The 13505-nt window shown below is 44.4% G+C and overlaps 1 protein-coding gene across 3 annotated transcripts in view; it reads left to right on the forward strand.

The window, feature by feature from the left end:
- Window positions 1-13505, forward strand: part of ENOX1 (ecto-NOX disulfide-thiol exchanger 1) — a 560973-nt gene that overhangs the window by 497361 nt on the left and 50107 nt on the right. For all 3 annotated transcript variants that reach the window (XM_034665221.1, XM_034665223.1, XM_034665222.1), the window contains 2 exons: window positions 1500-1607; window positions 5813-5869. In XM_034665221.1, the coding sequence (XP_034521112.1) occupies window positions 1500-1607; window positions 5813-5869 (165 nt within the window). The remainder of the gene's footprint in view (window positions 1-1499; window positions 1608-5812; window positions 5870-13505) is intronic.

Consider the following 13505-nt stretch of genomic DNA (forward strand, 5'->3'; position numbering starts at 1 on the left):
CACATGCGAGTCCGCGTGCGCAGGGTGGTGAAATGGGAGGCACTGAGTTTTTAGGAAACGGCAAGGAAATCACTGTTTATGCGGCGGTGGGCAGCGGGGCGGGGAGGGGGGGCAAAGTAGGTTCCTAAATTTATATCCAGTGCCGAAGGAGGGAACAGAAGCAGCAAGCCCAAGGGAAAGCAGAGTGTGTTTTTCTGAGGGCTACCCACTCCCCCACATACCCCAAAACTAGGTTTTAAAGATTTAATTTAACCCTTCCAGGTGGTGGGTTTAAGCATCAGCAATCCAGCAGCCGTGTGGACTCAGGCCCTGGTGTTAGGGACCGGCCCGGCAGCCGCGTGGCAGGCCCAGAGAAGCAGCCTTGACGCCGGAGACAGCTGCGTTCGCGGCAGCAAGGCACTAACACTTTCTCTCAGGAGGGCGGCGCTCGGCCTGCACGGCAGCGGGAGCAATGCTCTCCTGTCTTTCCAGCTAGCCCTTTGTTGTTAAGAAGCTTCCGAGTCGATCTAGCCATTTCTCTGGCCCCTTTCAAAGCTCTTGGATGCATTGTCCAGCCTCTGTATATATTAACATACAAGCCCATTGCCGAGAGTTAGTGCCGGGCCGCACCCTGCTGCCGGCCAACGAGGGCTAAGCCTCAGCGTGAGTTCCAGTTGATAGGGCAAGGGAAGCTCAAGGCAAGGCTTCCAGAAATCCCTTCGGGCGCCCTGCTTAGAAACAGCAGTGTAGGCCATAGCTTAGTGTTTTGACAGCTTATATCAGCAGTTTTCTCGGCTGATATATTGATTGCAGTTTGGACTTCAGTCCTGCTGATCTAATAAAACATCACCGTCATAACAGAGAAAGTAAAAGGATCTTTTGTGGTCGCAGCCACTTGGTGACCGGGCTCGCAGAGCTACTGCCGGAAGGCCAGCTTTCCTGATGTCAAATGAAGTGACCTTGGGCAAGCTGACGAATCACATCCAGTTTTTTTATTATTATTTAATTTCTTCGTCTATCAAAACCTGTTGTCTATTAACACCATTCTGCATATTTTTACAAATACGCATTTGTGCCAAGGACCACGAGGGTGCCTTCACAGATTCCTAGCACGAATTTCTCCTTCTGTGCAGCAGGGTCCCAACAGCCTGATAACGTGTCAGAACCTACGTTGTGGGGGCGCCTGGGTGGCTCAGTGTGTGAAGCTGCCTTCGGCTCAGGTCATGATCCCAGGGTCCTGGGATCGAGTCCCGCGTCGGACTCCCTGCTCAGCGGGGATCTGCGTCTCCCTCTCCCTCTGTGCTCTTTCTCTCTCAAGTAAATACATAAAATATTTTTTAAAAAAGAACCTGCGGTATTGTTACACTAAGTGATGGGGGGGCACGATAGTTCCCTGAGGGTCTGGATTAAGCTATTAAGACGTGCAAACATCTTCTGTGTTTGAATGGATATTTTTACTATCTTACAGTCACCTGGCCTGCCTTCCACCCTACTTATCTTAAATGTCCTTACTTTGACAGCAATTGCTGACCATCCAGGAGGAGTTAAACAACAAAAAGTCGGAGCTGGAACAAGCAAAGGAAGAGCAGTCACACACGCAGGCGTTACTGAAGGTCCTCCAGGAGCAGGTACGTGAAGGCAGCGGCTGTGATTCGGGCACCATTTCCCATCCGTCCTGCCCGCCGCGCGCGCGCCCAGACTTTTCCACCGCCCGTCTGCGCTGCGGTCCGCCTCTGCCCGGCACACCTCCACAGCGGGTGCAATGTAGAATTCCGAATCTGCTCTCCCTCCTGCCCCGGGGGGGACCACCCGAGCCCGCCAGCGACGTGCGGAAGTCTACTCCAAAAGACAAATGAATTCTGATGATGTTTTAAAGTATCGGAGATGCAGATGTATGTCAAAGCCCGCAGCTGGTTTCCTCCGAAGTGTAATAGCGAGGAGCCTGCGTTTAGCATCCCCCGCGCAGACATATGAATAGGAAAGACTGATTCTTAGGGACCTGAAAAAAAATCATCCCCGTGCATCAGGGCACTTATCTAACCACAGTGAGCAACAAACCTTCTCTATGAAGTTTGTAAATCTGACCGTTTCATCCGGCTTTCTTTGATACCGGAGTGTGGCCTGACATTGATAAGTGGATTTGAAAGTATTGTCTTACAGCAGGGTAAGATGGATTGCTCGGCGGCAGCAGGGTGAAATCTGAGTGAAATCTGAGCCCGGTGTCTACACGGGAGAGCTCTTGAAATGCTTTCCTATTTCTGGCCTTCCCATGCTGCCGGTGATGCAATGAATGGTAATTGGGAGGAGGAAAAAAAGAATCACACAGAGTAACCCCAACCCTTTGGGGTAATCAAATTTAGCTTGTTTTATATTTTTTTTCACCCACAGTGGCTTATGAGAAGGTTATTTGTACCATATAAATAATTTCAAAAGTGCTATTTCTAAAAATAAGATGTTGGGAGAATATAGCCAGCTGTGACTCAGTGACTTTACAAGTGGTTTTTAGATTTCTGTGGCTTGGGAGCAGGAAAATATAGTTTTCGTTTTCTTTCCCTTAAAGTATTAAGTGACTTGTGAGGGAAAAGTTGAAGATGTTGGATACTAGAGAAGTTTTGGAGGAAAATGCTTTATGAAACTGGGGATTATATGGTCAGTACAGATTGAGTAATGGAGAGTGAGGCTGAATCTGTATGATTGGGGTGAAGTTCGGTTGGACGGCAAACTACTGACTGAATTCGCAGTGACCGGCTAGCTAGGAGCCCCCAAGCCACTGGGCTTCCCTCCTCTGCATGATTAAAAGGCTCCCAGCAGAGTAGCGCTGATTTCGTCCAGATTCGCTCCTGACCACACAGAGCTCTGAGCTTTGCAGTTTCCCTCCCTCTCCCTCCTCCGCTCCCCCCCCCCATTTGCTGGGATGGGAGAGGTGGATTTCTCCTTTCTCCAGATGACTCAGATCTTTTCTGTACATTGTCTTTTTAGACATGACGTTCTTGCACACTTAATAGCCTACAGGATAATGAAAACTTAACTTTTATATTCACTGGAAAACCAAAAAGTTCAGTTGACTCGCTTTATTGCAGTCTGGAACCGACCCCGCAATGCCTCCGAGCTGTGCCTGAGTTTTTATTTGAAGTCTAAGCCCCAGTCACGAAAAGAGATTCTGAGTCTGGCAGAAAGCACCGGTATCTTCTTGTTATGGCCTGCGTTTTTAGAGAGCAAAAGTGCACACACGGGCAGCCCTGAAACATCACACTTCCATCTCCATTACTTAAAAAAAAGTGGGAAACATGAAGCAGATCCGGAACAACTAAAATCGTTAAAGAGCTAGAAAATATGAGAGGGAAGGAATCGTTTTTAGACCTGCTGTGCTCATTTAAACGGGATGGCTCTTTTCAAGCAAAGATATCAGAAGTACGTCCATCTGAGAAGGCCAGTGACACACTGCAAGCAGGTGCATTTGGTTCCTACCGCTGCCACCAGACTGTTTTCCCGAAAGCCCCTGGCTGGGTGCCCCTGTCGTCCTTGCAGCTGGGAGCACACAGCGGACACATTCCTTCCATCTCCTGGCAGCCAACCAGCCGCACACAGACACACACTTGAACGCACCGCTGTGCCTCCATGAGCATTGCCCCGTGAGGCTCTTTGGATTTACACAGAGTAACTACACGTGTGAACACTTTTTCAGTGCCTGCATAGATAGGGCCTAAACAAATAGCATCACTGCTGGAGAGTATGACTACATGCGCCTAGAGTCTTGCTGTCATACACACACACACACACAGACACAGGAAAAGATACACCTTTTTCTGAAGACCCGGTACTACTTTGCTATTCAAAGTGATGCCATTTGATGGGAACCCTAAAAAGAAGGAATACGGCAGACCCTCATCACTAGGCCCGGCCCATCCCCATCAAGGGAGGCAGGACTGTTCCCTAGGCTCTCCAGGACGTTCCCAGCCTTCCTTGTTTGCTAGGATGCAGCTTCTCTCGGTCCCTTCAGGCCCCACTGGCTCCTGCCCTTCACCTCCTTTCCAAAGGGGGCAGCGTCCAACATCTGAAGCTTCTTCACAAGCCGGGGTATCACCAGCCAGGACATGCCTCTGCTCTATCTGGAGGAGAAGAGCAGCTAGAGGAGAGAAGGACAGGCAGAGGCCAGTGAGGGCAGAAAAGCAGGGGCCGCCTGCAGGGGGCCTGGGCCAGATCTGGCAGAGGGGAGCAGGAGACGGAACTGGACCGATGGGCAGGGAGTACGATGAGAGCCAACGGGGAGTGTCAAAAGAGAGGAGGACATGGAGTAGTGGGAGGGAATCGGTTTATGAGGAGGAGAGCAGCAGGCATGCCTGTGCCGGCAAACCTGTAAGGCTTTCAGGACATGGGCCTTCCTGCCTGGGAAAGCGTCGAAGCCTTCCCCGCTCTGCCAGGGAAGCAGAGCTACAGGACCTAAGGTGAGCAGAGAGGGCTGGTGAGGAGAAAGGTGAGGAACCCCCGCGAGAAGGAACACCTGCAAGAAGGAGGGTTTTCGGTCCCTCTGTGCCCTCTGATAATGGCTGGTCTTGGCGATCACTGTGGGGCCGTCTGTTCTCAGGCCCTGTGACACAGGGTAGTTGTTGGGTGTCAAAACATCAGAGAGGGAGCCCTGAAGACCGGCGGGCAGAATTCTTGCTTCTCTAGTGGGATGATGTGGAAATGAGCCAAAGGGCCTCTGGTCCCTAGTCAGCAGCCCCAGCCTCAGTTTCTTCATGTCACCCCGCCTTTGGCAAAGCCTCTCTTGGCATGGAGAGCATGCAGCTTTCTTGCTGAGAATTGGACATTGTCTTCAAAAAAGCAAACAAACAAAGAAGATTTCATTTTAATATGTACAAATAACCAGAAAGAACCAATATTCTGGATCAGACACATTGTCAGTGTACGTGCATTTATTTTCTTCTTTTCTTTCCAACTTTAAGCATTTATTTCCTGCCATGAATACTTTATTTTCGGCATAAAAAAGAAGACGAGGATGCGGCTTGCTAAGCACTAATACGCCAGGAAGAACCACTGGCGAGCATTGCGAGGTCTGCTCAGCCTTCGCCCTTGCTCTCTGCTTCCAAACATCTGCTTTGAGCCGGGCGAGGAAAAAATGCCAATTAAAGGTTTCCAGAAATCCCCTGATAACTGATCACTCCTAAGCCTTCTGAGGGAGAAAAAAGAGAGTAGTGTTTTCAAATGTTCACTGTTAAAAATTTCATTTGAGAAATAGCTTTTCTTCTGATGCCTCAGTGACCAAGGAAATGTCTTCCCAGTTTTTCCTTTACAAAAAGAAGAAAATAATCTTTTTTTTTTTTTTAGGCCTCCAGAAACAATGCCAGTCATTCAAATATGTTCTCAAGGAGGACACGTAGAGTAGCACTGCGGCCTGTTAGAACCACCGAAAATACATCATTCACGAGTAATTGTTAGTATAACATCATTTAGCTGGTGGCAACTTGCAAACACTGCAGGGTTGAAATTAATAGCGATACAACTAGGAAATGAAATCATTTATTATTCTTAAGAACCAATTTTATACGTTTTATGCCTACGGAACTGCTTTCTAATCTTATTATTTAAAAAATAATGACCAAGACCCATTTATTTTTTGCCAGCCATCAAGTTTTATAAAATATTGGTCTCAAACTGGTTTCAGTAAGACTCATTAGAATTATGTGCTCCATCTGCTTTTTTTTTTCTTTCTCAGAAGTTTTATAAAGTGCAGCCTCAAGATAAATCAGAGTTAATGGGATGATGTATACTTAATAGATCTGCTTGCTTATTCATTTGGGGTTTTTGTTCTGTTTTTGTTTTTCTTTTGCAGTTAAAAGGTACCAAGGAATTAGTCGAGACCAATGGCCACAGCCATGAGGACACAAATGTAGGTACCACTAACCTGATATTTGCTCTTCTTGCTTGATGTTGGTTGAATGCCCACAGGTATGTGGCACTTGATTGATAACTCCAAGGAAGTCAGAAGCCCTGCCTCTCAGTGGCTCATTAAGATTACTATGAATGGTTTGGGAATACAATATGGTGGACAGGCATTGCTGCTGTTAGCTTAGATTACCAAATGTCAGTTTCGAGGTACTGAGCCATCTCTATTGTAAAAATTCTCTCATCTCAGTGAATTTCTTTGATTTCTTTATACTTTAAAAGCTATACACTAATGATGGGTTGGGAGGGCAAAAGGAATAAGACCAAACAGGATAATAAGTTGTATATTGCAAGTATATTTATTAAGTTTGCTTGTCACTGGAGTTGGTAATGAAATGATTGTCATGCTGGAGAGGTTTCAGGGCAAACCGCTTCTCTCAGAAAAGCCCTTGAAAGCGTTGCCTCTCTTGTTTCTGACCTGGAACAAGTAGCGTGGTGCATCCGTCTTCTCGATACAAGATCCCAGTTAGCACCCCGACTTCTTCTCTCAGTGTTCCTTGCGTACCCAGTTGCCCAACATTAGTCAGGTACTCTCTTTGCCTTGGAAGGTCCTTAGTTCCACGTGGAATATCATGCCATGTAGATCAGTGTCTCTCCCTGTGTTTGATGGCTCTGCTTTTGTCTTTTTAAAAATCTCTGATATCTGTATGTATTTGATTATCCTCATCACAGAAAATGCTTACTAAGCAGTTCTTTTCACATAACACAGAATCAGACATGGTAATGAATGCTGATGAAGCTAGAGCTAGGAGAAATTATACACTTGGTGTTCACTCTTGTTTTAATTATATACCGCGGAAAGCCTGACATCCAAAGTACCAAAAAAATCTCTCTTAATAACTACTGTTCCTACCAAACAGATATTTAGCCGCTTACTGAGACCCTACTGCGCACATGGAGCTCTGCTAGGTGCTGGCAGTGGGGTGCTTACAAAGAAATACGAGGTTTACGGTCTGCCCTCAAAGAGCTTACACTGAGCGGAGATAGGAGGGGACACTCGGGCGATATACAAGGTGTGATAAGTGTACAGGAAGGGGAGGCAGCTGTGACGTGATGTAGTTGGAAATCTTGACTTTGTGGCTTAGTAACCGTGTCAGCTGGGGACAGGTGAGCCCTTCTGAGCTTCATTTTCCTGTTTGTAAGACATACGGCAAAGCCACCGTCAGAAATGTGGCATGACGTTGTCATGAGCTAAGGCCCGTGGAAACCTTAAGATGGTATTATTATGGTTTCTTTGTGGTGGATAATTAAGAATGGCTTTCTGGGGGGCGCCTGTGTGGCTCAGTCAGTGAAGCGTCTGCCTTCAGCTCAGGTCATAATCCCAGGGTCCTGGGATGGAGCCTGACATCAGGCTCCCTGCTCAGTGAGGAGTCTGCTTCTCCCTCTCCTTCTGCGCCTCCCGCCTGCTTGTGCTCGCTCTCTCTCTCTCTCTCTCTCTGTCAAATAAATAAAATCTTAAGAAAAGATAAAAAAAGAATGGCTTCTCGGATCTGTGGGATTTGGGTTGCCTCTGAAGAATGGAGAGGACTTGAAAAAGTAGAAAAGGAGGGGAGGAAGCCATTCATCCAGAGCCCTCCACAGGAAATATTTCTGTCTAAGTAGTTTCTCTTCCCACTTGAATATTTCATAAGCGCCATCCTTACCCTAGAGCTTTTCTCCAGGATCCTGTCCTCCAGCAACACACTGCTACCACATTCTTTTGTTTGTTTGTTTGTTTAATGATATGTTAGTCACCATACAGTACATCCTTAGTTTTGATGTAATGTTCCATGATTCATTGTTTGTGCATGACACCCAGTGCTCCATGCAATACGTGCCCTCCTTAATACCCATCACCGGGCTAACCCATCCTCCAACCCCCCTCCCCTCTGAAGCCCTCAGTTTGTTTCCCTGAGTCCATAGTCGCTCATGGTTCATTTCCCCCTCTGTTTTCCCCCCTTCATTTTCCCCTTCCTTCTCCTAACAGTCTCCCTGCTACTCCTTATGTTCCACAAATAAGTAAAACCATATGATAATTGTCTTTTTCTGCTTGACTTATTTCACTTAGCATAATCTCCTCCAGTTCCGTCCATGTTGATGCGAATGTTGGGTGATCATTCTTTCTGATGGCTGAGTAATATTCCATTGTATATATGGACCACATCTTCTTTATTCGTTCATCTGTTGAAGGGCATCTTGGCTCCTTCCATGGTGTGGCTTTGTGGGCAATGCTGTTATGAACATTGGGGTGCATATGGCCTTCTTTTCACTACGTCTGTATCTTTGGGGTAAATACCCAGTAGTGCAATTGCTGGGTCATAGGGTAGCTCTATTTTTAATTTTTTAAGGGACCTCCACACTGTTCTCCAAAGTGGCTGTACCAACTTGCATTCCCACCAACAGTGTGAGAGGGTTCCCCTTTCTCCACATCCTCTCCAACATTTGTTGTTTATTGCCTTGTCAATGTTTGCCATTCTAACTGGTGTAAGGTGGTATCTCAATGTTTTGTGTTTTTTTCTTTATAATAATATTTTTATTATATTATGTTAGTCACCATACAGTACATCTCTGGTTTTTGATGTAAAGTTTCATGATTCATTAGTTGCGTATAACACCCAGTGCACCATATAATACGTGCCCTCCTTACTACCCATCACCAGGCTATCCCATTCCCCCAAACCCCTCACCTCTGAAGCCCTCAGTTTGTTTCTCAGAGTCCATTGTCTCTCATGCTTCATTCCCCCTTCTGATTACCCCCCTTTCTTTATCCCTTTCTTCCCCTACCGATCATCCTAGTTCTTTACCGATCATCCTAGTTCTTATGTTCCATAGATGAGAGAAACCATATGATAATTGTCTTTCTCTGCTTGACTTATTTCACTTAGCATTATCTCATCCAGTGCCGTCCATGTTGCAGCAAATGTTGAGAAATTGTTCTTTTTTTGTATATATGGACCACATCTTCTTAATCCAGTCATCTGTTGAAGGGCATCTCGGCTCCTTCCATGATTTAGTTATTGTGGACAATGCTGCTGTGAACATTAGGGTGCATATGGCCCTTCTCTTCACCACGTCTGTATCTTTGGGGTAAATACCCAGTAGTGCAATGGCTGGGTCATAGGGTAGCTCAATTTTTAACTTTTTAAGGGACCTCCACACTGTTTTCCAGAGTGGCTGTACCAACTTGCATTCCCACCAACAATGTAGGAGGGATCCCCTTTCTCCACATCCTCTCCAACAATTGTTGTTTCTTGCCTTGTCTATCTTTGCCATTCTAACTGGCGTAAGGTGGTATCTCAGTGTGGTTTTGATTTGAATTTCCCTGATGGCTAATGATTTTGAACATTTTTTCATGTGTCTGTTAGCCATTTGTATGTCTTCATTGGAAAAGTGTCTGTTCATATCTTCTGCCCATTTTATGATTTGTTTATTTGTTTCTCGTGTATTGAGTTTGAGAAGTTCTTTGTAGATCTTGGATACCAGTCCTTTATCTGTGGTGTCCTTTGCAAATATATTCTCCCATTCCGTGGGATGCCTCTTAGTTTTTTTGACTGTTTCTTTGGTTGTGCAGAAGCTTTTTATCTTGATGAAGTCCTACAAGTTCATTTTTTCTTTTGCTTCTCTTGCCTTTGGAGATGTGTCATGAAAAAGGTTGCTGTGGCCGATGTCGTAGAGGTTGTTGCCTATGTTCTCCTCTAGGATTTTGATGGATTCCTGTCTCACATTGAGGTCTTTCATCCATTTGGAGTTTATCTTTGTGTATGGTGTGAGAGAGTGGTCAAGTTTCATTCTTTTGCATGTAGCTGCCCAATTTTCCCAGCACCATGTATTGAAGAGACTATCTTTTTTCGACTGGATGTTTTTTCCTGCTTTATCAAAGATTAGTTGCCCAACGAGTCAAGGGTCCATTTCTGGGTTCTCTATTCTGTTCCATTGGTCTATGTGTCTGTTTTTGTGCCAGTACCATGCTGTCTTTGTGATCACAGCTTTGTAGTACAGCTCGAAATCCGGCATTGTGATNCAAGTTTCATTCTTTTGCATGTAGCTGCCCAATTTTCCCAGCACCATGTATTGAAGAGACTATCTTTTTTCGACTGGATGTTTTTTCCTGCTTTATCAAAGATTAGTTGCCCAACGAGTCAAGGGTCCATTTCTGGGTTCTCTATTCTGTTCCATTGGTCTATGTGTCTGTTTTTGTGCCAGTACCATGCTGTCTTTGTGATCACAGCTTTGTAGTACAGCTTGAAATCCGGCATTGTGATGCCCCCAGCTTTGTTTTTCCTTTTCAACAATTCCTTGGCGATTCAGGGCCTTTTCTGATTCCACACAAATTTATTTATTTATTTATTTTAAAGATTTATTTATTTATTTGACAGAGAGAGAGACAGCTAGCGAGAGAGGGAACACAAGCAGGGGGAGTGGGAGAGGAAGAAGCAGGCTCATAGCAGAGGAGCCTGATGTGGGGCTCGAACCCATAACGCCGGGATCACGCCCTGAGCCGAAGGCAGACGCTTAACCGCTGTGCCACCCAGGCGCCCCCACACAAATTTAAGGGCTGTTTGTTCCAGTTCTTTGAAAAATGTCATTGGTATTTTGATGGGGATAGCATTGAAAGTGTAGATTGCTCTGGGTAGCATGGACATTTTAACTATGTTAATTCTTCCGATCCATGAGCATGGAATATTTTTCCATCTTTTCGTGTCTTCTTCAATGTCTTTCAAGAGTAATTTATAGTTTCTAGAATATAGATCCTTTACGTCTCTGGTTAAGTTAATTCCAAGATGATGTATGATTTTTGGTGCTATTGTAAATGGAATGTGGTTTTGATTTGAATTTCCCTGATGGCTCATGATGTTGAACATTTTTTCATGTGTCTGTTAGCCATTTGTATGTCTTCATTGGAAAAGTGTCNATATCTTCTGTCCATTTTTTTATTTATTTGTTTCTTGGGTATTGAGTTTGAGAAGTTCTTTGTAGATCTTGGATACCAGCCTTTTATCTGTAGTGTCCTTTGCAAATATATTCTCCCATTCNTATGATTTTTGGTGCTATTGTAAATGGAATGTGGTTTTGATTTGAATTTCCCTGATGGCTCATGATGTTGAACATTTTTTCATGTGTCTGTTAGCCATTTGTATGTCATCGTTGGAAAAGTGTCTGTTCATATATCTTCTGTCCATTTTTTTATTTATTTGTTTCTTGGGTATTGAGTTTGAGAAGTTCTTTGTAGATCTTGGATACCAGCCTTTTATCTGTAGTGTCATTTGCAAATATCTTCTCCCATTCCGTGGGTTGTCTCTTTGTTTTGTTGATTGTTTCCTTGGCTGTGGAGAAGCTTTTTATCTTGATGAAGTCCCAAAAGTTCATTTTTGCTTTTGTTTCTCTTACCTTTGGAGACATGCCACGAAAGAAGTTGTTGTGGCTGATGTTGAAGAGGTTGTTGCCTGTGTTCTCCTCTATGATTTTGATGGATTCCTGTCTCACATCGAGGTCTTTCATCCATTTGGAGTTTATCTTTGTGTATGGTGTGAGAGAGCGGTCAAATTTCACTCTTCTGTATATAGCTGCCACATTCTCAACCAGAACCTTCGCATGCTTTCCCCTCAGTCAGTCCCTCTGTGCCTTCCAAGGAAGCCACCATCAAATCCAGCAAGCCAGCCAAAATGGCAGTATGCCTCAGTTTCCTGGTCTGTAAATGGGGATGGTTTACCTGCCTTTCTTTTCATAAGGCCTATGGTGAGAAGTAAATGAGAGAATGGACGTGGAATTACTTTGTAACTGTGAGGTTCTGAACAGGATGTTATGATTATGAGTTCATCTGTTGGTTAAATTAAATTGACGGTACTTGTGAAGATAAGCTACCACAATATCTAGTCCCTAGGCTCTCATTTTGAGAAATGTCAAAAGGCATTCATTGTTAAATGAAAAAAGTGGAAGATCATCTTTGAGGTCTTTTGTCCTTCCTAAAGGAAAGTTTTTAGCTTTGAAAAATTTCTGTCTGGAATGCAGGATGTAGGCTTTGTAATCGGCAGAAGAAACGACTGTTGAGAGATGGGGTTCAGGCCAGGTAGGAGGGACGAGCAGCCCCATGACCAGGGTGGGTGAGATACTTGCGGAAGATCGAGCCCAGCCACAGTTGTTGGTCACCGCTGGTGGCCACCACCTCACCAGCCCGCAGGTGAGGCTAGTCATTGTAATCACTGCCTCTTAGTTCAGGGGTTTCCCAGTAGGTGGGCTCTTCACTTGTCTTTCTCTCTTTTGTCTATAGTGTTGTCTCCTTTGGGCAGTTTCCCTCCTACCTTCACTGAGGTGACGTGAATGAAAGGAAACAAAAATTCGTTATTTTGGCCACATGTGAGAAGCACTTGTGCAATATCTTGTGAAGATATTTTTAAATGTCTGCAATGAAGTCTATGTCTTCATCTAAAGTTTCCATCAGCTCTGTGGTAGTAGAAGGAATCAAGGCTTTCAAGCCAGACTGAGAGGTTTTGAGTCCACTTTGACTCCCGAATAGCCATGTGACCAGGGCAAAGTAGTCGACCTTTTTGAGCGTCACCTTCCGCATCCGTAAGCGTGCTCAGGGAAACCATGCAGGTAAACAGCTGGCTCAGACTACACACTCAGCATACCAGTTCCTTCTCTTCACTTCGCCACGTGAATAGTGTTTAATGTGGAAGGTGGAATTTTGACAGGATGAATGCTAATGCAGATTATGAGGCTTAAAGCCTCTGGCCCAGAGGTTATCGATGAAGACATATAGATTTTTTTTCACTGTAATTATTCACATAGGCAGAAATTTTACATATTATTTATTAATAACAATTATACAGGACTGATGCTGGCTTAGCTGGATAGTCTTGTGAGAGTTGACAAGTGCTTTTTAAAAACAATACATTTTATTATAAAAGAAATAGTTTGTATGAAACTGGAAAATTATAGAAAAAAATACAGAGGTAAAGAAAAATCACTTAGTATCTCATTGCTCAGAGATAACCACTGTTAATGTTTTATTTTCGTTCTTTCCAGTCATGTGCCTATATATGACCAGAGGGAAAAACCCATAACTAAATATTATCATATTGTTTTCAGTTTTGTACCTTTTTGATTTCTCATTACAACTATTTTTCTTGTCAGCAAATGTTCCTCAAAGACATGAGTTTTAATGACTGCATAATGTAGATATGAAATAACTGAACCACAGACCTATGCGTTAGGCATTTAACTTCCCATTTTTTTACTATTATAAATAATGCTGTAATTAACATGCCGGTAAATCTTTTCTGCATCTTTCGTCTTTGTTTCTGGGGGATACCGCGTATTAATAGCCGTGTCATCAAGTCCGGCAGGAGCTTCAGACTCACAGAATCGGTTAGCGTTTACGCAGTGTGGCCAATGCTCACCTGGGGCGACATCGGTAGTCCTGAAAGGGACCCATAGAAAATACGTCTAGTCTCGCAGTTTACTAACTCTGTTGCCTTAGTCCCAGAGTTGTCAGGCTTCTGGGATGTTAACCACACCTAGATTTGGTCTGTGACTATTACTCTTCTAATGTTTTTACATTTAATCGCGCAACAAGTCTCTGCCCAACAACACCTTATCTG

This window comes from Ailuropoda melanoleuca, chromosome 7 (genome assembly GCF_002007445.2).
Source record: "Ailuropoda melanoleuca isolate Jingjing chromosome 7, ASM200744v2, whole genome shotgun sequence".
Lineage (NCBI taxonomy): Eukaryota > Metazoa > Chordata > Mammalia > Carnivora > Ursidae > Ailuropoda > Ailuropoda melanoleuca.